Source organism: Haliotis rufescens, unplaced genomic scaffold (assembly GCF_023055435.1).
Source record: "Haliotis rufescens isolate VD_foot unplaced genomic scaffold, xgHalRufe1.0.p SCAF_10, whole genome shotgun sequence".
Classification (NCBI taxonomy): domain Eukaryota; kingdom Metazoa; phylum Mollusca; class Gastropoda; order Lepetellida; family Haliotidae; genus Haliotis; species Haliotis rufescens.
In genome coordinates this window covers 25,075,328-25,100,233 of record NW_025963780.1, presented here as the reverse complement: position 1 = coordinate 25,100,233, position 24,906 = coordinate 25,075,328, and the positions used below count along the sequence as shown (strand labels likewise).

The window sequence follows — 24,906 nt, the reverse complement described above, 5'->3', positions numbered from 1 at the left end:
TCCATCTCACCCCACAGTCTGGCTTATGTCAATCTCACCCCACAGTCTGGTATATGTCCATCTCACCCCACAGTCTGGCATATGTCCTTCTCACCCCACAGTCTGGTACATGTCCTTCTCACCCCACAGTCTGGTATATGTCCATCTCACCCCACAGTCTGGCATATGTCCTTCTCACCCCACAGTCTGGCATATGTCAATCTCACCCCACAGTCTGGTACATGTCCTTCTCACCCCACAGTCTGGTATATGTCCATCTCACCCCACTGTCTGGTATATGTCCATCTCACCCCACAGTCTGGTACATGTCCTTCTCACCCCACAGTCTGGTATATGTCAATCTCACCCCACAGTCTGGTACACGTCCATTTCACCCCACAGTCTGGTATATGTCCTTCTCACCCCACAGTCTGGCTTATGTCAATCTCACCCCACAGTCTGGCATACGTCCATCTCACCACAGTCTGGTATATGTCCTTCTCACCCCACAGTCTGGTATATGTGTATATCGCGCTCGTGGAAGACTCTGTGAGAGTATAAAAGAAGACATCAGCCCATATATGAATAGGAAGCTGATAATGACAGCGAGTACATCGGGTAGATGTGAAAACACTGGTCGCGTTGACAGAACACGGGTGATCTTGCTACCCGCTACAACACCCACCCACGCACCCGCCCACCTTCACTCCCGGAAGATTTGACACGTCTTGAGACACAAAACACTGAATGTGCAGACCGTCTCCGTCTCCACACACAGCTCCCTGAGTTCGTCCTCCACCCACTCTTGGCATTCATTCCAAATCTCAAAATTACTATATAAGCAACCCCTAAAGCCCCCCTCCTGGGTTGCACAAACTCACTTTTCCCCTTTTCGGAAACACATTAAATGGCCTGGCCGGGCCCGTGTGCGACATATGCTTGCAGTCGGAAAGCGCACGTTAAATCTCCAATATAAGTAAGTAAGTAAGTAAGACCGTCTCCGTGGTGCAGAGGCTAGGGCGCCTGCACGGAGAGCGAAAGGTCGGTGCATCGATCCTCGGGCCACGTCATCCCAACCAAAAGACGTTAAAATATCGTATTATGTTTTTACCCTGCCTTTCGTACTCTCTGATAAACAAAAATAACTGGCTGGCTCGGAGTCAGTGTAATGTGTCTGAGTTGGAAATCATTTTTAAATAGCGGCAATGTTTGTCGGCAGGCTAGCATAATAAAGCCGACATTAGTCCGTACTATTGCAAGCAGCCGCACACCTGCACCTCGCTATAAAAGTGCAATAATCTTGACTTGAGGTGTTCCAAAAGCTGCAAATATGCATGTGTATGATTGATATGATACTTTATCGAATGCATATGTTATAGAAGATGCGTTGAGTAAAAGGCGACTTCGCTTGTCGTAAGAGGCGACTAACGGGATCGGTTGGTCAGGCTCGCTGACTTGGTTGATGCATGTCATCGATCCCAATTGTGTGGATCGATGCTCATGATGTCAATCCCTGAATTATCTGGCCCAGACTCGAATATTTACAGACCGCCGTCATATAGCTGGAATATTGCTGAGTGCGGCGTTAAACAACACGCAAACAAACAAGTACACGTGTAAATAAATGTGCATTCGATTTAATATCAAAATACGTGCATGCCAAACAAAAAAATCAAGAGCTATAAAGAAAGTTGGTTGGTGTCGTTTCTCTCCCTGCCATGCATACATAATACATTTATTATGCCTCAAAGTGAGATTGACCAATCAGAGAGCAGTACTACTAACCCCATATGAGCCCGTATACCGTCAGTGAAAAACCAAGATAGTTGTTGTTGATTAACATGAGACCGTATACCGTCAGTAACAGCCATTTTGGATTTTCCAACACCCACCTCACATATTTCACATGCTAATTCTGGTACAGAAATTCGTTTTTCGACACTGTTTTGACTTTTTATAGAATTAATTTTGATGTGCAAGGACACTAATATTTTTTTTTAGATCACGGTCGTTACTTATTGGTAAAGATTGTAGTTAAAATTAAAATCAAGAGTTGTCTCCCTTTGACCCGTAACGTCAACGGTTGTGATACGTTTTCACTTTGACATGACATGTGCGATATATGGATATCAGATAGTGTAAACCTTTCGGCATAATAAATTCGTTATGGTGTCGACGGCAACGAAAGGCACCATAACTAATAATATGTGGTATGAATAGATTGCTTTACTTGTATAAGGATAGCCTCCGTGGTCTAGTGGATAGAGCGTGTGCCAGGAGAGCGGATGGTCGTGGGTTCGATCCCTGGCAGTGTCATACTAAAAGACGTTAAAAGATGGTACTTAGTGTTACTCTGCCTGGTATCTCAGTGAGCTAGCACTATAAAATCGGGATTAGTCCGGATAATAGTACAAGCAGCCACACACACACGCGCGCACACACGTCGCCATATAAAATAGAAATGATCTTGAACGCGACGTTAAACCCTATTTAACCTCAGTTAGTGAGTTAGTGAGTATGTTTTTACGCCGCTTTTGGCAATATTCTCGTAATATCACGGCGGTGGACACCAGAAATGGGCTTCACACATTGTACCCATGTCGGGAATCGACCCGGGTCTTCGGCGTGACGAGCGAACGCTTTAACCACTAGGCTACCCGACCATCCCCTATTTCACCTCACACTTAGGACAATTTAATATACGTGCGTAACTCATACACGGATCCATAGAAGTCACTTACACCACCATGTGCACACATGCACTACCTATTAAGCGACCCGTGAATATCCGGGGTAGAATAGGTCTTCAGCAACCCATGTTTGCCGTAAAAGGCGACTATGCTTGTCGTGAGAGGCGACTAACGGGATCGGGCGGTCAGGCTCGCTGACTTGGTTGATGCATGTCATCGTATCCCAACTGCGTGGATCGATGCTCCTGATGTCAATCCCTGGATTGTCTGGTCCAGACTCGATAATTTACAGACCGCCGTCATGTAGCTGGAATATTGCTGAGTGCGGCGTTAGGCCTAAACCTATTAAGCATACATATACATTACTATATTCAGGGTTAGAAACTAACAGTTTTCGGCCAACTATAATGATAACATAAAGCAAAACCCTTAAAAAGGGGAAATTTCTACTAGTCATGATACCTTTACCATTGGGCAGTTTGGCAAGGACTATAGGACTAGTGCCAATTTCTAACGCTGATATTGCGCTATATAACACAGCTATCTCACCTACGAACAGGTGACATTATCACTAGTACTTGATAGTAACACTGTATCATGCGGCAAATCAAATCTGAGAATTCTCTTTCTTGGTTTAGCTGAAGTTTCTCCAAGATGTATTATATATGTTTCTGGCTAATATTTAAAACTTCACGTGGGGAGTTCCCAGCAACCGATGCTTGTATGAGGCGACTAAAATGATCGGGTGGTCAGGCTCGCTTACTTAGTTCGTTGCCTATTATTGTATCCCAACTGTAATCACTGGTTTGTCTGGTCCAGATAAGATTATTTACCGTATTTCCTCTATTAGACGTCCGGGCTTCTAATTATTTCGGACAAGCCTTTGACCCGGCGTCAATTAGAGGCCCGGCGTCTATTGGAGGCCCGGCTTCTATTAATACCCCCATTTCACAATGACCACGAATGTCCCGATTCATTAATTGTATCAATTAATTGTCCCGGGATCATTAATTGTATCAATTGATCGTCCCGGGATCATTAATTGTATCAATTGATTGTCCCGGGATCATTAATTGTATCAATTGATTGTCCCGGGATCATTAATAATATCAATTGATTGTCCCGGTATCATTAATTGTATCAATTGATTGTCCCGGGATCATTAATAATATCAATTGATTGTCCCGGTATCATTAATTGTATCAATTGATCGACCCGGCGTCTATTAGAGGCCCGGCTTCTATTTTTCGCACTGAACAATTGACCCGGCGTCTAATAGAGGAAATACGGTACAAGCCGTTATCATACAGCTGGACTATTGCTGACAGTGGCGTTAAACAACGAACGGAAAATTGATACAAACATAAAGTACATTATCAAATAGACCTAGGCCTATATCAAATAAAACAATTTTTTTTATTTGAGAGATGCAGGAGGTACACTTTGGAATAGGCTTCTAATGCGTTTTTAAAAGTGCGTGTCCATATTTTTCTCTCTCGTTATTACATTTATTTAAATAGATGGATTTGTTCTCAAAATATTCCACAGGTTTGATACATCACAAGGGAGAAGTCGTTTTAATTCCAAATGTCGCCAAATTTCGGGATTTTTTCTTTGTGAGGACTGTTCGACAATAACTGCTCCCTTCCGTTGCTAAGGAAGCATGGCAGCTGACTTTTGGCGAACTGCCAAACCGGAAACAACACTATAGTTATGCCCATATCATACATTTAGCGTATAAACGGTTGATTCTAATCTAAGATTTGTCTACTAAGAACTCGTTTTATCAATATGTGAACTATTACAACTTATGGATCATTCACGAAATATTGTTTCACCAAACATATGTAGAAAGTAATGAATATCAAAATGGCAGTTCCAGGTCAGATCAGTTTTAAGAGCGCTATATCACACACAAGGTCAGTGGCTCGCGTGGCCTGGATTAAATATGAAAAAGATTAGTTCTGTCACGGATTAAGTTTTACAAACAGACTTTAGAACTCATTATATTTTTGTTGTCGCCGCTTGTCATTCCATTGTTTACATGGACGACTGGTTGTCAAGCACCTGCAAGGGAGATAATCGACTCGGTACGGGGACTCATGGGGGATATTCTTGATTTGACACAAGAAAGATCAAATAAAGCAAAAAGCGGTTCAAGAATCATAAAATTCTCAGGCAGTTATGATTGTTGAAGTTTCGTGCGATGATGCATTAACATCAATAAATTGACAAATACCTTTCGCTATCAAGAGAAAGGGATTTTCTGGGTGAGAAATATGGCGGAAATCTAACCAATCAGACAGTCAGATTGTAGTCACGTGACACCGTTGTGTGAAATTTTTTTGAGAGAGTTCTGGGTTGGATAAAATTGACACAGTGCCAGGGATGAAAATCTAAGTTTTTTCGATAGTCTGCCTTGATAGGCCGAGAACAACTATTTCTACGTAAAGACGGAAGACTAAGGAAGGGTCTTCAAACAAATTTCACGAAGAGAGTGTGAAAGAAATGTCAGGACAGCCGCCTCAACGAGTTCGTCGTAATGTGTCCCCGGCATCAACAAAGCAAGGACCGATAAAAGCTGTTAAGACATTCACTCTGAAACAAAAAAGTCCAACACGCAGCTTAAATGCATCTCCTACACCAAGCAGTCACAAAATATGGAGTCGAAAATCCCCAGACCATCGAGCATCTCCAGAGCGAAAAAGTCCAAGCTCGCCCAGAGGTAAGATCTGACAGACGAAGATAGCTGCCGATAGGCCTAATGCACCGCCATATTTTTCAAGAAGTCACAAGTCATATGCATCTTGCATCAATAAATTATTCTCCGTATATGATTTTATTTGGTCATTAACTGTTTATGTCCATTATCACTCCATGTGTGTATTCTAGTTATCTAAATATCACTGTGACATTTGTATCCTATTTCTGACAGATGTGAGTATGGAGGCTCAAATCTTCTCAACAGTATTGGGTGGAAATCAAATTTGATATTGTGACACTAAAGTGAGATATATCTATGTCCAACAGTGCTGTGGCTTAGTGGCATATTTATGTACCTTTAATTTGAAGAAGCCTATTCTCAAACATATGGTTAATGAGAGAATGACCTATTGAACAACAATGCCATACATATCAAAATAATCCCAGACTATTTGCAGCACTGGTCAGTGTTTGGCAGCTGTCAAAATGTGCATCAGGCAAGGTGGCACTCCAAATCCTAGTTATTTTAAATCACTTTTAGGCTATTCATGATGTTTGGAATGGCTGGACTCTGAATGTAGAGAGTTACCATTTTATTAAAAGGAGTAGCTGCACAAATAATTTAATATGACTACTGGCTAGCGACCAGTTATCGCCTGACTAACTCCCCATTACAGCAAACACATGATCACATCTCATTATACTTTTGCTCGTTGTCATTAGAAGAGTTGGCAAGAATGCAGTATACTGGACACCTTCCGCCATGTTGGTAAGGGATGTGCACAAGCTTATTCCACGTTATTTTGTGAAACAGTAAACATGACCATAAATGAACATCTAATGTCCAGTAATAGCACTCAAGCTGGAATCAGCATTCAAAATTAAACATGAAATTTGATCGCCAAGCTGTCATTACTGTCAACCATAATCATGAAAATATTGAATGTTTGAGATCGAATGGGCCTCTAAGATTCAAACTTAGGCATAACCACAGATTGGGGTATACTATGTAAAGTCAAAGTATTATTATTATAAGAGATGTTTTCCAGATCTTGGAAATGTGCACAATTGAAAATATTATTATTTTCATCATATAACACATTGATTAACAATACATTACAACATTTGGGATATTACACTTCGATTGACATGTTATAAGTTGATTTCCCCGTTATCTCAGACTTGCTGTATGAGCAGCCGCCAGGACTTCTCCCATCATTAATTTGGAAAATCAAGCTATTGAGACCTGCCTGTACTCAGCCCCAATCCACCCACCTCTACCTGAATTGTAGCAGAGAAAAATCATCGGTGTATTCACTGTATTGACATTATATTCATAATTACAAGTCTGATACGATATCAATGAGTGCAAAGCCAGAGTCTAGTCAAAACTTGTTCAGTCTAATAATATAAGGGTATCTAATCATAGTCCATATCATGGTTTATAACTTATATATGTCCACTTTTCGGAGACCAGTAAAATTCAGGAAGGGCCAGAGACATATCTTTCTGGACTACCACTTTTACCATTATGTAGATGGCAACTTTGCAGCAGATTGTTTTTGTGGCCAAGTGAGAATAAATATAAATTGCTAGCCCTGCATATTATAACGCTAAAATCTACTGAAATTGAAAATGTGTTAAGTGGCAGGTTCGAGTTTGCAGACTGGAACATTTTTTTGCACTCTACAAGATATGGGGCGTTAGTTTCATAAAGCCTTTGAACCTACTTTTGATGTATGGTATTGTTTCTCAGATCATGCAGACTGACGGCCAGAAACTGTGAGCAAGTATACATTTTAGTGTTTTTCTTCGGAGAATGTATTGTAAGCATTAACAGTAAATTATTTGTGTTTCAGAAAAGTCAAAATCGCATCGTCAAAGCCCTGTGCCCAGCTTGTGGCGAGCCAGCTCTCTGGACACAATCTACCTTGCTGGCCAGTGGCCCAAAGACCCACATTCCTACAGCTCTCACAATCTGGGGGTGCTCACATGTGACAAATTTACACAGGTTTGTTGAAATTGTTGTCACTGAAGTATTGATTGAACATGTATGTGATAGTCATGAAGATAAAAAAGGATTGTGCTTCACATTCACACAGACATGCCATGTAGTTTGTACAATATATGTATCTATTAAATTACTGACTTCATTGTCATGTTCTCCTATCCTGTCATTCATCTGATGAAAGGGCCAGAAGTAGCCTGAAACATGGTGTATATTAACAGTGTTTGACACTAACACTGGTCTGCTGGTCAAAGTCTAGTATATTTCCTTAAGCATGTTAAGGACCAGTTTATTCAAATAGATGCTGGTCTGGTGGTCTAGTGTTATTTTTGGGATAAACAAAGTAATCTTAGGCTAAAAAAATAATAGTCTTGGTTCTCAGGCACTGCCCGAATCATCATCAAGTCCACCGCACATTTCATTTTTATTTCCATTTTCAAAATAATTTAAAAAATCTATACTTAAAAACAATGCGATCCATTATAGCACACAGTTTCATTCCCTTTACATACACACTGCCTTCCTTTGCATCTTGTGTTAATACTGTTATGGTCATGGAGGCAATAGGAGTTTGAATGCCTTTTCCCAGGGCGAGGTACACAGCTGTTTATTTGGTCACATACTTGTTTGAACAAACAAAAAAACACCGCCTGCACTATATTTTTGAAAGTCATTGTCTGAGAACCAATTTTTATATTTTTAAAGCCTTAAATACTTTTGTTCAACATGTTCAACTTTTGAAATAGGTGATAGATCAACTCTAAACTCTATGCAAAACCAGCTACCAAAACAACTGTGTGGTACAGTGGTTACATTCTTGACTGGTTTCTCGTTCTAATTGTGCATGCTCACTTGTTGTATCTGCAATTTAAAACCTGTTTTGGTTAGCGACCCGTGAAGATCAGGGGTAGAATAGGTCTTCAGCAACCCATGCTTGCTGTAAAAGGCGACTATGCTTGTCATAAGAGGCAACTAACGGGATCCGGCGGTCAGGCTCGCTGACTTGGTTGATGCATGTCATCGATCCCAATTGCATGGATTGATGCTCATGATATTAATCACTGGATTGTCTGGCCCAGACTCGATTATTTACAGACCACCGTCATATAGCTTGAATATTGCTGAGTGTGGCGTTAAACAATAAACCAACCAATGTGTTGGTTAGCACCATGGTGTCTACTAGAGATCCAACAGACAATTGACAAATTTTGGTCAGTGTGGGCACATTAACAGAATATTTGATTATTAACACAACTAGCTTGCTTCCATATTTCCATTGATATTTCCATTCTATCACCTATCAGTACTAATTACCCCCAGCCTTCCATTTGCCCATTGTCCATTGCCTATTACCAATCAGTGAGAATTCAAGTCCTGGCTTTCAGTTGTCCACTGCTATCAGCGCTTATTAACTGTTAAGTGTTGGCTTCCCTTTGTCCATTGCCAATCGCCCATCAGTGCCAATTATCTGTTGGCTTCCCTTGTTAAGTTTTAACCTTTGTTATCTTATTGCTTTTGCAGTGTTTGAAACTTAACATTTTTAGTCCACTAGTCCTTATAATGATAACATATAGCAAAACCCTTAAAAATGGCAAATTTCTACTAGTCCTTTTGATACCTTACCAATTGGGCAGTTTGGCAAGGGCAACAGGACTAGTGCCAATTGCTGATGCTGCTTTTGTTGTTCTTACAGGTACATATTTATGTTCTTGCCTCGTAGCATTTATTCACCTGATGAAAGAGTAAGTGTATACTCCGAAATGTTGTGTTCCTCATAACAAAGAAGTTGACATCCATAAATTCTCTGCCTTATGTGTATCACTTGTGAATACCTTTCAAAGACTTGAATTAACACAACTGATCAAGCACAATAACAACATGTTTCATGTTGGTAGTTTGGTAAAGTGCTGGCTTTGCTAACTGCTGGCTGTGGTGGTTGTTTCATTGAGGTAATTGCCTATCCTTCGTTGGAATCTTTTTGTGCGTCATTTCAGTTGTATGTTCTTTTGCCCAGACGCCTGATGAGTGGGAGTCTGTCAGCAGCCTTGACAGGAAGAAGGAGAAGGGGCACAAGAGATCAGCATCATTTGGTCAGGGAGATCAACTCAAGGTGGTAAGAGATCCATGTCATCTGAGATATATATGTTTTTAAGTTGGAATTAGGGTTTGTGGCTTTCCAATAATCATGTTAACCATTTCTATCTCACATCTACTTGGTAACTAAAAATTCACAAATATTAATAGCAGTGCCACATGGCACCTTAGGTTAAAACTAATAAATGAATTATTTTTTAAGATAATAGAAATCTTCTGTGAATTTATTGCCCCCTAAGTATGGTCCATTGAAGTGTTATGTTCATGATTGAACACAGCATCTTAAGAGCCAAACACTGATTTCACTTATTTGATGATGGACACATGACTAATGCAGTCTCCGACTTTAGCCACAAGTCCGAAAGGCCGAGACTAGTAATATTCTGTTCGGTCTTTTGAGCCCAACTAACAAAAGTCCATATGATAACACTAAACTACTGAAGATGATGCTTTGAGTCATGTTTGGGCTAATAGACTCAAAGTTGGTTTTGTCATGGTGGTTTGACAAAGTATTTTTCTACATTACTACTTCAACCAATCAACAATGATCCAAATGTTCTATTTTTAAACTTATCCTATTTCACACTTTTCATTTCTTCCTTCTTCTTTGATCCTATGTGGAAACATGCTTAAACCATGGTTCCAGCTTCTAAGATAAAAACATTCACTTGAACACCATCTGCATCTCCATGGTTACGCCCAGAAGCTTGGTCAATTGTGTGTTTCCTGTGCATGGCAGTCTGCTTGAAATGACCATGTGCATACCTCTGCTAACTCATTCTCTAAGGCAACTTGGCTGGCTGATCAACGCAAACAAGTTAGAATTCATTCCTACCCAATGTCTCCAATTCATAGGAGCCCTATTTAACACTCAGCAAGGTATGATGTTCGTCCCGCATGACCGGTGGGTAAAGATTCAACAACTTGTTCTGTTGGCTCTCAAACAACTACTCCGCCAATGGAAACAACTCCTGGGTCTCCTAACAGGCGCAGGCGCTCACTGTACGGGGTCAACTGCATCTGCGACCACTTCAATGTTTCCTCGTGCCCTTTATCAGGATTGACGATTTTCACACGCTGTGCTTTTACCGCTCCGTATCCATCCTCATTTTCAATGGTGGCTGGTCGCATCGAACATTTGCGGTGGGATCTCTTTGAGGCTATTCATCCCGTCCCTCCATCTGTTCATTGATGCTTCAACCGAGAGTTGCCTCCACATCAACAATCTCGAAATCAAGGCAGCCATTCTAGCGATCTCTCGCATTGGTCACAGTTCCTATGCTCCTCTTCCCTCATGATCCATTCCGACAACACTGGGGTCGTGTGGTACCTCAACCAAATGGGATCCACGAAGTTGATGTCCCTCTTCTCGCTCGCTCTAGAATTCTTTCAACTCATCGACTCCCTTAACATCAATGTCTTGGCTCGGCATATTCCAGGGGTCTTCAACGTCATAGCAGACTCCCTGTTCCGAACCGACAGACCATCACCTACTTCATCCAACATCGTTCGAATGGATTTGCCAACTTTATCAGGCCCAAGAAGTAGACCTTTTCGCAATCTGCTTCAACGCTCAGCTATCCTGATTCGTATCACCCGTCCCCATCACCCATTCGTTAGCAAATTCATGGGAAGGTCTCAATGCCTACCTACGCCTTTGCTCCGACAGGGATCCTTCCCTGGGTCCTACAGAAGGTGGCAGCCACCAATTGTCTGTTTCTGATTTTGGTCGCACACAATTGGCCAACACGCAATTGGTTCCCCACCTTGTGTATATCTCACGTTTGTAGTCTATACAGGCTAGGGTATCTGCGACCCACCAACCAACCATGGGATAAAACGCAAAGTGTGAGATAGGATAAGTTTTGGAAAATTTCGGAAACTTTTGTGTAAATTGTATATTTATATACTTATCCATCTCACACACTATTGACCCACCCAACCATCCCCACATCTCATTTCACCTAGCCTGATAGCTCTGCGAAAGATAATGATTTGGCAGAGGTATGCAATCAGTCATATTGAGCAGGCTTGCTGTGCACGGGAAACACGCAATTGACCTAACTTCTGGGCGTTACTATGGAAATGCAGGGTGTGTTCAGGAGAATGTTTTTGTTTTAGAAGCTGGAAACATATTTTAAGGACGTTTCCACATAGGATCGAAGAAGAAGGAAGAAATGAAAAGTGTGAGATAGGAAAAGGATATAAATATACAATTTATAACAAAATTTCCATTTTTTTATGATGTAATGTTTAGTTATGACCACAATACTCAAACTTTAAGCTGGCAATGTCAACAATTTGTTTGCATAATGATAATGATGTGATTGTTGAGTGATTATTGTGTTACAGCTGATAAAACAGCGTCTACAGCGAACCAAAGAAGGCAGCAAGGAGAAGGAATGGAGCAAACAGCGACAGAGTCCGGTGCAAGGCAAACACTCTGCCCTCTCCCTCACGGCGCCACCTACTGTCTTCAGCCAATCAAAAGCTATTGGCATACCCACGAACATTCCTAAAACAAACATGTCAAAATATCAACGTAACAGTGTAGAAGGACTAAATACAGTAAGTCTGTAGGCTGTAGAAATAGATTAACGTAGCATATCACTTTGGCTGTGGTAATAGATTAAATATATACTACTCAAAAGTAGTAAAAAAAATGCTTGATTGTTGTTCATATGACTATAGTTAATCTGTCATAGCCATACACAATATACATAAATTTCTCTAGCATGCTTAAACTGCGAGTGCCTTAAATGTTTGATGAATGAATAGTCAAGCGTTATTATGATTGACTTTTGGTATTCTCATTCAAGTTTTAGCATCAATGTCTGAATTTGCCTTGTTTCAAACTTTGTACATTTGCATATCTTGTTTTTATTTTTATTAGATAAGTACTTTGACCGTAATGTTTTCCTTGAACCTTTTAATAAAGAATTTTATATGTCTAAGACTCTACACTTGGTTTGCATGGTTTCTAGGTTATGATTAGTCACGTTATGGCTGAAATATTGCCCATGTGACTTAAAACTTAACTCACTCACTCTAGGTTATGAACTTTAATGTACATCAGTGTTTGATATTAGGAAAGTCATGGGGTCCATGCCATAAACTTAATGTTGGCATAGGTGTCTCAAGATTCAAGACCCATGTGAGCAAACATCATGAACTCCAGGTTTCAGTATTGATTTGTGATTGATGTGATTTCTTATCTGTTGCAGGAAATTGAAAAGCTTGTTCTGAACAACCCAGCAGCCATCGAACCTGAAGAGTCAGAACTAAAAGTACATGTATGTGTTTTGTTTGTTGAAAATATTGATAATTCATCTTGTGATGAACATTAATACTATTTGTAGATTTACAGTAAGCCAAAAGCATTAATTTTTTCTTTTCCTGCATTACTCCTTAATGCATTTACTGCTCACCTTATGACAAAGAAGACAGCGCCTTGTAATGGTCCTGGGTGAAAATAAGTAATGCTGTTAATGGGTCTTCTCATGATCAGCTCAGGATCTGACATCCATTGGCCAGCTTCGACTTTGCCTTCGGTGGTTTCTGGCTCTGTTTATTTGGCGGCAGAAGCCTTTTGCCTCCATCACGCTCCCGATTCACCTTCACCTGTGTCTTTGTTGGTGAACAGTGAAATCAAATGTCTGCAATGGTGTCTCCTTGACAGAGCTCAAGCCCACACTCCACCTGTTTGTTGAAGCTTCATGTAAGGCTTTGGGGGGGGGGGGGGGGCACATCTGGAGGACAAGACTGCCTTCTGCCTACAATCTGGAACTTGAAGCACTCATCCTAGCCGTGGCTCATTGGCAGTCCTGTCTTTGGCACACAGTGCTCGCCATATCCAAAGACAACATCACGGTTGTTTGGTATCTTCGCACTCAGGGGACAACTCACTCATCATCTGGTTCTTTCAGTTAGTGGATCCACTGCATTTGAGGTTCATCGTCCAGCACGTCCTTGGTTGTCATAATAACGTGGTGGGCGCACTTTCCAAATCAGACAAAAGTGGCTCCCAAGGAGTGGATGCTCAACCCCCATCCCTTCGCCCTGGTTTGCCAGCGTTTCAGCCTACCACTCATCAACCTATTCGCCACCAGCCGGAATTATCAGCTCCGGACCTACATCTGTTTCTGTGTAGTGTATGGTAAAAAGTGGTGGTTAGGGGTTAGCCCTTTGGTTAAGGTGTTTGCTCATCAAACTAAAGGCCCAGGTTTGATTCCCCACACAGATAACAATGTGTGAAGCCCATTTCTGGTATCCCCTGCCGTGATATTGGTGGAATTTTTAAAAGTAGATGAAAACAGATGGTTTGGGTAGCTATGAAGTAATGACTCACATTTTGTTGGTCACATTGGGTTCTTATATTCAAGAGTGGGTTCCAAGGACGAGGATGAACTTCTGTGCCCAGTTCAAGCCTTACAGGGTTTTTTCCTTCGATCCTAGACACAACGTGGATCTCAGAAACGACTGTTTACTCTGGTCTTGCCTGCATCCCAGATGGCAGTTAGTCGTAACACTATCTCCTTGTGGCTTCTTTCCATTATCCCGCAGGCTTACGACCTGGTCGGTATGGACCCGCCCAGAGCCAACACCCCCCATGAGATTCAAGTTGTCACTTCGACAATGGCCCCCCACAGCAATTGATCCATCAAGTCCATCATGGAGGGTTGTTATTGGCACTCAGATACTATCTTTGCCAATCATTTTCTCCGTGACGTGGCTCTTGAGGATGTGCAAGGTGTCCATAGTTTCGGACCCCTGGTGGTGGTGCAGCAGGTCACTCCAGACGCTCCTGACTTATACATCTCGGAGCCGACCCTGCAACATCTCTGGTAGAATTTTCCCCAGACTAGATGTGTTTCATGCTTCTGTTTGATCGGAATTTAGAAATTGTCCGACACCCCTTTTCTACTTTTCCGTTTCCTGACTGGTCTTCAAACCACCTACTCTCACTCGTGTGGCGCTATAGACGGGAATGGTCTTTGGTTTTCTTGCCAAGGATGCTATCTGGTTACCTGGACTGGTTGAGGGTCTATCTTGAAATTACATCTGAAGGTATGACCCCCTCCGTTCCGTCTGATAAAAATGCATTAAGGTAGTAATGCAGGATAAGTTAAAATATTTTTAGTGAAACCTAGTTTCCAGTGTGTACCAATTAATGACAAAACTATCAATCAGTCAAGTGTTACCACAGAGTGTCTTATTTTTTTCACGCTATGTTTCACATGATTTCTAAATATTACACGTTAATCCTTTACGAGACAAATGGTGCATCGCGAGTCATGGGTCTAAGATGTCACGTGATGCCTTCATGAGCGTCAGTTCACACAACATACCAGTATGTTCGTTTGTGCATGAAGCCAATCTAATATCTCTTGAATGTGCATAATTCTTCATATATTACTCAAAGTATGGTGGTGAGTACATCATATGATACGGGGATGGGTGAAGAACTCTGGAAAAACTGATGACCACTTCTTCTGACTTACTGAGTTTTATTACAAAACAAAGTCCTTCTAGATAGGACGTCTTGCACTCATAAAGAAACATTAATCTACAACAGACACTTTCCCTTGCAGTCTCATCCAGAGATTCCTGATGGTCACAGAGCACCAATTCCTGACATTATCCGAATTGGCTCAACACGTTCGGTAAACACACAGACGCCGTCAGGACAGGTGGATGAGCCCTACACCATCACCAGCAGCGGGAGCCGCGCCGACTCCATCAGTCCTGCCATACCAATCATTCCTGGTCACATGGACACCTCCCGGCCCTCCAGTCGGTCAGAGTCAACAGACAGCAAGTCTTCCGACAAAGGTGATTGTAGTGTTGTTGTTGCAGCAGACAGCAAGTCTTCCGACAAAGGTGATAGTAGTGTTGTAGTTGTGGCAGACAGCAAATCTTCCGACAAAGGTGATTGTAGTGTTGTAGTTGTGGCAGACAGCAAGTCTTCCTACAAAGGTGATTGTAGTGTTGTAGTTGTGGCAGACAGCAAGTCTTCCGACAAAGGGGACTGTAGTATTGTAGTTGTGGCAGACAGCAAGTCTTCCGACAAAGGTGATTGTAGTATTGTAGTTGTGGCAGACAGCAAGTCTTCTGACAAAGGTGATTGTAGTGTTGTAGTTTTGACAGACAGTCTTCCGACAAAGGTCATGGTGGTATTTGTGCTAGTCAACAGGCCTATTAGCCTTTCTAAGCAAGTATCAAAACCATGACAATCTCTTTGTTATTTCCTTGGTGATATGAATCATGTTTGTGCTAATTTGACTTTTTGTGCAACAGGTGAAGCTGAAGACTCCCCAGAACCCTCAATCACCAAGTTTGTTTCAAGCCCCAAAGCAGAGAAATGTGACTTCGTCCGAGAGCCTCCAGATGGGTGTGAGAAGGTCCGAGTCATCGAGGAATCGCGGTAAATACAAAACTACCATTCTTGATGCAGTGATCTTGATCCAGACATCTGTGTGCTTGCCTAACTTATGGAATATAGCTAAAAGCAGATGACAATTCTTCTCAAATACTCGCTAATAGTCGGGCCTGTGAAGATCTGGGGTAGAATAGGTCTTCAGCGACCCATGTTTGCTGTAAAAGGCGACAATGCTTGTTGTTAGAGGAGACTAACGGGATCGGGTAGTTAGGCTCGCTGACTTGGTTGATGCATGTCATTGTATCCCAATTGCGTGGATCGATGCTCGGCGTGTCAATCACTGGATTGTCTTGTCCTGACTTGATTATTTACAGACCACCGTCATATAGCTGGAATATAGCTGAGTGTGGCGTTAAAAAACAAACAAACAAAACGAACAAACTAATAGTGGAGCCTGTGGGGATTCCAGTAAGAGTAGTTTCCCAGGCAACCAAATGAATTGGGGGATTAGACTCAGTGACTTAGTTCATTGTGTGTCATCGCATCCCAACCGCGTGGATCGTTGCTCACAATTTTGATCACTTGGTTGTCTGGTCGGAATATTGCTGAGTCTGGCATGAACATTTGTTGACAGATGAGAATGCATGAGATGTTCTAATGTATCAGTGAATGTATACTTCTCAAAAGAAGTCAAGGAACACCTGCTTTTTTTCATGAGACTAGTTAACTTACATGTCTTGTGTATAAATTATTTATCATATATTCATAACTTGTGATTACATTATGTTTATGTGTCATGTCTCGTAGGTCAATATGAGGATTGTACCTTTAAGCCTGTACACTGATATCTCTCTCTTTCCCTCTCTCTCTCCCTCTCTCTCTCCCTCTCTCTCCCTCTCTCTCCCTCCCTCTCTCTCCCTCCCTCTCTCTCTTTCTCTCGGAGGCACGGGTGGCCCAGTCGTCTAAGGCGCCGCGATTCACTGTGCAGAGTTGCATCCCTGGACATACCAGAAACCTATGATTGTGGGTTCGAATCCCGGTTCGCCCCGATTATGTTTCTAAGTTTGTCAGCACCATACCCGTGCTCGTGGGTTTCACCGAAGTGGTAAACGTCTGAGACCTGCGTCACTTCGGGCTTTCCTCCCACATTAAGCTGACACGCCGCGATATAACTGGAATACTGTTAAAAGCGGCGTTAAACCCAACTCACTCACTCACTCACTCTTTTTTTTCTCTCTGACAGTCAGGTTTTGTTCGAAGTGAGAACATCCTATTCAAGCTTCACATTTTATCTTTCAGAAAACCCAGCATCAAAGAGTCTCTATTCTGTCCTTTAAAGCCAAATCAGTTCATCTTCAAACCAAGTCAGAGCTCTGCTTTCTGCCCCCTGATCAGGAGTTACTGCAGCCCCACACAGGACATCGGCCTCAACACAGTTCCACCAGTAGCTCCACCACCAACGCCCCCTACAATAGAGGGGCAGTAGACAGGGGAGATAATCTCATTTCACTGTGCCATTACCAGACTACCTGGAATTAAGTCATGTCACCCAAGGAGTGTTCCTATATTTAAATATGACCACTGTTTGTTTTTCCTTTGTTACTTCTTATTTCGCATACATATATATTTTGATTGACCATGAGTTGCAAAACATCACAAAGAAAAGAGTCACAATTATGTTTATTGTTGGTATACAAATCTATATGTCTGGATTGTGGCATCATATAATTATTGTATGCTCTTTTCACAGACCTTGATATTGTATTATGCTGACTGTCTCATTTCATTGTTTGTGTATTGATTGAGAACACTTGTATTGGGATCATCAACTGCATCGTGCTGTACACACAAACATTATCTTGCTAAGTTTATGATGAGTTAAATATTCATTCCATTTCATCAAAACACGAGCAGATTTTCACCACAGATATCTCTGACTACTGTATACTCTCTCAACTTTTAGAAAAATTGAAACATGACGAAAGTGATATGGTCCAAGGTGTATACTTTGATGGCACCAACGCCCGTAGGTGTCCTGCGTGATTCATGAGGTTTGCCAGTCTCATGATGCATATGCATTTAATGCACTGTAGTGATTAGTGAGTTTGCTGACTTGGTTGATGCATGTCATCGGTCCCAATTGCGTGGATCGATGCTCATGATGTCAATCACTGGATTGTCTGGTCCAGACTCAATTATTTACAGACTCCCGTCATATAGCTGGAATATTGCTGAGTGCAGTGTTAAACAAGAACAAATAATTAGTGAGTTAAAATTTAATGTCGCACCAGCATTATTTCAGCCATATAGCGACTTAATCCAGTGTGGCATAAGTAATGATCATTAAGATTGCGATTTTGCATATTCTTTCACCTTGGCAATTTTAGAGAGAAGCAATACGGTTCTTCCTTTTAGATTTAGCAAGTTCACAAATGCTTTGTGTATTTTAAGTTGAAATAATGAGTATGTTTTCAGTGTGAATGAAATTCAATATCTTTAATATTTTGTTATATTTCTTGTTAAAATTGTATATGTATATATCAGTGTATCCGTGTGGCTCTAATGATGTTATTTTGATGTGCAGCGTTTTCGTTTTTAGAGACTGTTTAGTGGCTATTTGCTACTAACTTGATATTGGAATTAGTAAGTTTAACACGTCACTAGTCCTCATGATCAGTGTAAGACAATCTTCCCTGGGTTTGAGTCAATCTTTGGTCATGGAATCCTGAATGCTTAAGTTACTTTCAATAATACTTTATCAGAAGTCAGACAAAATCTGGTGGGGGTCTTACATATATAACTGTCAGTGCTGCATAGAAAGTGCACAAAATATTTGTTTCAGAACTCTTCTCGTGATAATTCATTAATTTATAATCTTAAACATAATTCAAAATTATGAAGCCTGATATGACAAATCCCAGGGTACTTAATCAGTTCATCAAACCGAGGCTAGTGGCAGTTTGTCTCCTCATTTGTCCCCTCCATAATGAGGGTTTCAACTTGAAGAAGAAACATTCACTGTTCCTTTTCAATTGAATTAGCTCTAAAACTGTATGTGCCAATCTTAATGAGAAACAAGTTTGTTTCGAACTGGCATGAAATATTAATTATCTTGCTGGTTGTCATCAGTGATCATGTTATCGTTGTTTTAATAACCGTTTTGAAGAAGAATACAAGAATCTTTTATTCTTTTGCTAAAACGCCTAGGTTATTGGTCACAATGTTACCATATAGGGCTTTTTGTGTGCTACTTCACAAGTATTATCATTCATTATGGCATTCACCTAAGTCATTTATATCTATTCTATAATCAAACTGGTATTTGAAATGTGTAATCCACTATTGAAATTTGTCTACAAAAATATTTGCATTGTGGACCAAGTTGATTAAGTTTGTTGACACATATTAACATTTTGTTTGTGGTGACTGACTTGACACTGATGTTTGACTATCTCTCCTCGTGGTGGCAAAGTTCAATATGCAGATTCAACCTTTTTGATATTTGTGGAGCATTGCAAAAAAAACCACTTGCACTATGAGTCAACATGAATTTTCTGATAACAACAACAGATAAATCTATATTGTCACAACTTTAATTCTTCTCCAGGCAATATGTGCAATGAATGTTTTTATTTGACAGCAATCAATGGTAAACCACTTTGGGTTGGCCAGCTTGTCTGAAATATATCTTCCTGTTTTTAACATCCTAAGACTGGTTTCTGAAAATTCTTTGTTGCAGTCCACAAACAAGCAAGACATTTTTTCATTGACTCTAGGGTGGAATTTCCCAATGTGTCTGCACTCAAATAACATGAGTATTTCCAGTTTCACTTCAATTCATTGAAAGAGATCTGAACTGATTTGACTTTACACATTCCTTCATAGTTATGTTTGGAGATTTTGATTCCACTGAATGATCAAGACTTGTTTAATTTGCCTTCAGTGAAGGAAAGACCTTGTTCAAGAGTGTCAACACCAAGGTCAAAGAGAAACAATGTCAAGGTCATTTACTCCGATTGCTTGCTATCGGTCAGATGATTGTGAACTTTTTGATGGGTCCAATTGTCTATTTACCTGTATCCAAAGCCATTTTACAAAAAAACAAACTTGTCCGCCTCCAATCTTCTATAAAGCCGGCCGGTTGACACATTGTTTGTAGCGGAGCCCAGCACAGACTTCAGGGTAAAGCCCACAACATTCCATGATGCTCTTTTGCAGTTGTTACGCATCCACCCAAAGGAGGAGAGAAATATGTGTTCTCTTGCTGTGTTTTCGCTGTTTGGTGTACGGGAACAAATATTTTCGCCCAAACATGTTCTTGCCTATCATGGAAAAGGCAGCTAACATTGCATGACGAGGAGCCTTCCTGAGTAAAGCAATGATTATCAGCATCCTACAAACCTGTAGGAGCAATCGCACAATGACAAAGCTTGCATGTATGTAAATACAGAAAGCTAAAACTGAAAAAAAAAATGCAAAATCAAATTGTAACTGATGATGCACTGTTAATGTGTTGTGTATAATTCTTTCTGTAGACACCACTGTTAGGTTGATGATACAGAACTTGACCTGTTTAACGAATCTCAGAACTTGCATTTAAATGGACTGCCTCTTGTGGCAGTTTCTTGTATCAGTTTTCCTTCCATGAGGTTTTGACATTTCTGTCAGTTTTGTATATAGACAATAGATGAGCAACGAGAAGGCTCTCAGCTTTCTGAAGCTTGTTACCAACCATGCCATTTGTTGGGGCATGGCTGAGGTAGCTCTTTCTCGTGCCCAGCTCGTTTTGAATCCGAAAACTTTCTTTGTGGAATTTTTAGGAGAAATCCTACAAAAAGTGTTCAGTATTTTGTTGGGACTGAGAGAGACTTGATATATCCACTATGTGATGGACTTGATGCATTTATGCAACAAAGGGAGTCGACTTTGTCTTTCTGATTTTCATGCTTAACATGAAATTAGTGTTAATCACAAGTTAAGTGTTTTTTATTAGCATGTTGCTAATAACACAAGACAATGTAAATTGTTAACAAGTCCAATTTGAATACCAAAGCAATATTTGTGAACGCATGTATAGTTAGTGCTATTTATTGGCTTGTAATAAGTGGAGCTCAAATATTGGCTATTCCACTTGCATCTGCATACATGACAGCGGATCTTTGATCACCAACAGTTTAAAGTCATATTGTTAAAATATTGTTTTCGGATGAAAAATTCAAGAATCACAAGAACCTAACATCATTTTGTAAATGATCTAAAACTAGATGATGAAAATCTAATTGTTGAGGTTTCATGGCTAAGCATGTAACTAACGGCAGAAATGAGAATAATTAAACTTTTTGTCACTTGAAGAATCAGAATTGTACATTAGAAAGATACTTCTACCCCTAAACCTTTGGAGTAATTGTAAAAAAATCATAAAAAATTCTTTTAGTCTGTTGGAGGCCAAAGGGCTGACTCTGTATGCAAAATGTACAAAGTTTGTAGTTAATGAAAGACTTGTATACCTTGTGTAAGTTATTTCAATTAATATTGACTAGTAGATGTAATTTATTGTCTCTATTTTCACACCTTCAATGGTACATTTAACTGTGGTTGTCCCTCCGCCGATAGGCTTGCTGTGTCCATACCGGCACGTCCATCTTGGATATCATTAAGTGCTATTCTTGGAACATATCAGTCATAGAGGAAGAAATATCTATTTTAGTGATACATAGTCAGTCAATTTGATACAAATCAAACTGAAAAATGGCAGATCTGTAATTATTTTGGTGTATTTTCCTCCGAGGTGTTTCAGAGCTGCAGGCTCCTACGTACTTAGAGTTCTGTCCTTTAAACCTAGAGTATGTTTCATTTAGAAATAAAAGTTTATCTTTTGTACAACACTTACATTGTTTGTTGTTCTTGACTTGACCTGTGGAAAAGTGAACATAGAAATCTACCTCAGCTTGTTTTCAGAGGTCGTTTTCAGTAAGCTTGCTTTGCCTAAACTGACTACAAATGATATTAATGAACAGAGAATATCTTCACTGAACATAACAGATTATGTCCTACCGAATATCTAAGAAGAATATCGTCACTGGATGTCCCAGACCATGTCCTACTGAATATCTCCGAAGAATATCTTCACTGAACATAACAGATTATGTCCTACTGAATATCTCTGAAGAATATCTTCACTGTACATCCCAGAGTATGTCCTCCTGAATATCTCAGGAAAATAACTCCACTGATGGTCCCAGAGTACGTCCTACTGAATATCTTGGGAGAATATCTTCACTGAACGTCCCAGGACATGTTCTACAGAATATCTCGGGGAGAATATCTTTACTGGAAGTCCCTCACCATTTTCTACTGAATATCTCGGAGAGAATATCTTCACTGAACGTCCCGAATATCTCCACTGAACGTCCTAGAGTATGTCCTACTGAATATGTCGGGAGAATATCTTCACTGGATGTCCCAGACCATGTTCTACTGAATATCTCAGGAGAATATCATCACTGGATGTCCCAGACCATGTTCCACTGAATATCTTGGGAGAATGTCTACACTGAACGTCCTGAATATCTCGGGAGAATATAGTCACTGAATTTCTCAAAATAACTTCACTGAATGTCCCAGACACTGAGGATGTGAAATATTGGTCGTGTAACTTGCAGGTTATAAGGCATAATGACAAATGTGTTTGAATGAATGTTCCCGGTTTCCAAGCCTTCTTACCTGTCAGTTCTAGTAAGCATCTTGTGGTTAAGGTGTGTGATCATGCCTACAGCCTGGATGGAGAGTTGCAGGTGCAATCAACCACCGGTTTGCCTGTCCCAGGCTCAGTTAACCACTGCAGAGTTGGAATATTGTTACACAACATTTAGTATGTCAAGCCATTTATGTACAGTCATTAGTGTGGTACATCAAGCAGCACAAATGTTCTGTTATACTGTTCGCCACATGCCATGACACGCTGGGTCACATGGGAATAACCAGAGTGAGGTGGCTTGTTGCTGTCGGGTGGGGCTGATGGCCGGGTTCGATTCCCACATGGGTACAATGGTGAAGCATATTTCTGAAGTCCTCGCCCTGACATTGCTGGAATATTGTTAAAGGGTGTAAAACCATACTCATTCACCTCAAGTTGCTGTCAGCATTATTTCAAATGTATTGCCATGGCTTGTAAATTATCAACTTGGCCAAGGAAACCATTGCTGATTGGGATATTGGTATCAATATTATGCACCTTGCCCCATGCTACAGGGATGGGATAACTTGTTACCAGCCAGGTCTGAGCACCTCATACAATCAAAGTGCTTTACTGGGAGAGAATAAGGTTCCTCTACCTGTGCAGGCTGTTCCAGTCATCAAAGGTGCTGCACCTTTTCTTGCTTGTGGCACTCGGCAATGTTCCAGTTATAGTGTGGTCTGTAAATAATCAGCTAGACTCACCAGTGATTGATATTATGAGGTGAGGTGAAATGGGGTTTAATGTCGCGTCCACGATTATTGCACTTATATAGCGACGTGCATGCACATGTATATATGTGTGTGTGGCTGCTTGTACTAGTCCGGACTGATGCTGATTTATAGTGCTAGCACACTGAGATACCTTGCCGCAGTTTAACATGAATAACCCACTCAGATACAGTATACTGAATCCGAGCCAACAAGTCCTTGTTTTAGCCCCTTAATGCCGAGCGCCAGACAGGGTAACAACAAGTACCATCTTTTAACGTCTTTTGGTATGATGCGGCTGGGGATCCAAACCTTGACCTTCCGCTCTCCGGGCGGACGCTCTACCATTAGACCACGGAGGCGGTAATATTATGAGCAGCAATGAAACCTAAATAAACAGTCATGGAGGCTGACAACAGGAACCATTAGGCCTGAATGACAAGCATGGGGTGTTGGGGACCTTTCCTAACCCAGAACCCTCATTAGGGTAATTCACTATACAAAAACAGCGTTGTCCCCCTTAACTCAATATGGAGATTCAGTCCATCAGGATTCTTTGAATCTCCGTTGATCAGCTGGTGTGTTCCCTTCCAATGGTAAACTGTCGAATGGGGACAGTGGTCCTGTGGTTGAAGACAGTGCTGTGAAGTTGTGTCTGTGGTTCAAATTCAAGATTTGAACAACATGCCTTTCGTCCTCTTCAGTGATAAACAGGGGCGGCTGGTAGCCTAGTGGTTAAAGCGTTTGCTCCTCACGCTGAAGACCTGGGTTTGAATCCCGAAATGGGTACAATGTCCGGATATTGCTGGAATATTGCTAAAAGCGGCATAAAACCATACTCACTCAGTCATAAACATTTTCATCAGCGTCAATTTGGATTCCTTCCTTGTATGGTGTCACTCCAAATAAAGATCAAAGTCGGCCGAGCTGATTCAGTGCCACATTGTAAGTATACTTGCAAGAAGGGCTGAGCGACAGACCTTTTACTATCTATAATCCAGTGTATTATCAATCTCATTAAAATCAGATCTTAGTTCTCGCTATCGCTAAACAAAGATCTGAGGACATCCCATTACGGGTCACGTCAGAACGACCTTTCATCCGACCAATGAATGCGTCGCTTACCAGATCATGAAAGTGACAGTCGGAATGTGTTTTCTAATCATGCAACCTTGAAAACGTTAAAACGGGGTATTCCGAACGACAGTTAAGGCCCGTACGAGTGATTCCGTCAAAAATATCGTCTATCTCTCGCTTACGTGAGATAAACACTTAAACGGAGGAGGCGTTGCACAGTACAGGGGAAGCACTGCCATACAATCTCAACCATATAATTAGACATTCCGGAATGTTCGTTTATTCAGTTTTCAAAATTTTAATCGAGAACTGTGTCAACATATTTTTCAAGCGTAGTCTCAATTGGAAGTCGCCAGGTGGAAACGTGTGCCGTAAAGCTCGAGAAAGCTGCTCTCTGATTGGCTGATGTCGACTTCTTGTTGGTCATTTCAGTGGGTCGGTCAAAGTTTGCGAAAGGTCGTTCTGACGTGACCCGTAATGGGATGCCCTCAGATCTTTGTTTAGCGGCAGCGAGAACTTAGATCTGATTT

General features: G+C 41.0%; 1 protein-coding gene across 2 annotated transcripts; it reads left to right on the top strand.

Annotated features, from left to right (window-relative positions):
• The first annotated feature begins 4,987 nt into the window (after positions 1 to 4,987).
• Positions 4,988 to 19,439, top strand: LOC124117114 (protein FAM117B-like). 2 transcript variants are annotated; one of them, XM_046478845.2, is made up of 8 exons: positions 4,988 to 5,394; positions 7,232 to 7,383; positions 9,395 to 9,490; positions 11,827 to 12,042; positions 12,699 to 12,767; positions 15,066 to 15,306; positions 15,772 to 15,898; positions 17,153 to 19,439. In XM_046478845.2, exons 1-8 carry the CDS (start codon positions 5,178 to 5,180, stop codon positions 17,337 to 17,339), a joined length of 1,305 nt encoding a protein of 434 aa, XP_046334801.1. In that variant the 5' UTR covers positions 4,988 to 5,177; the 3' UTR covers positions 17,340 to 19,439. The 2 variants fall into 2 exon arrangements, with proteins under 2 accessions (XP_046334801.1, XP_046334800.1); XM_046478844.2 differs by having other exon boundaries at positions 4,989 to 5,394; positions 9,395 to 9,493.
• Positions 19,440 to 24,906: the final 5,467 nt, after the last annotated feature.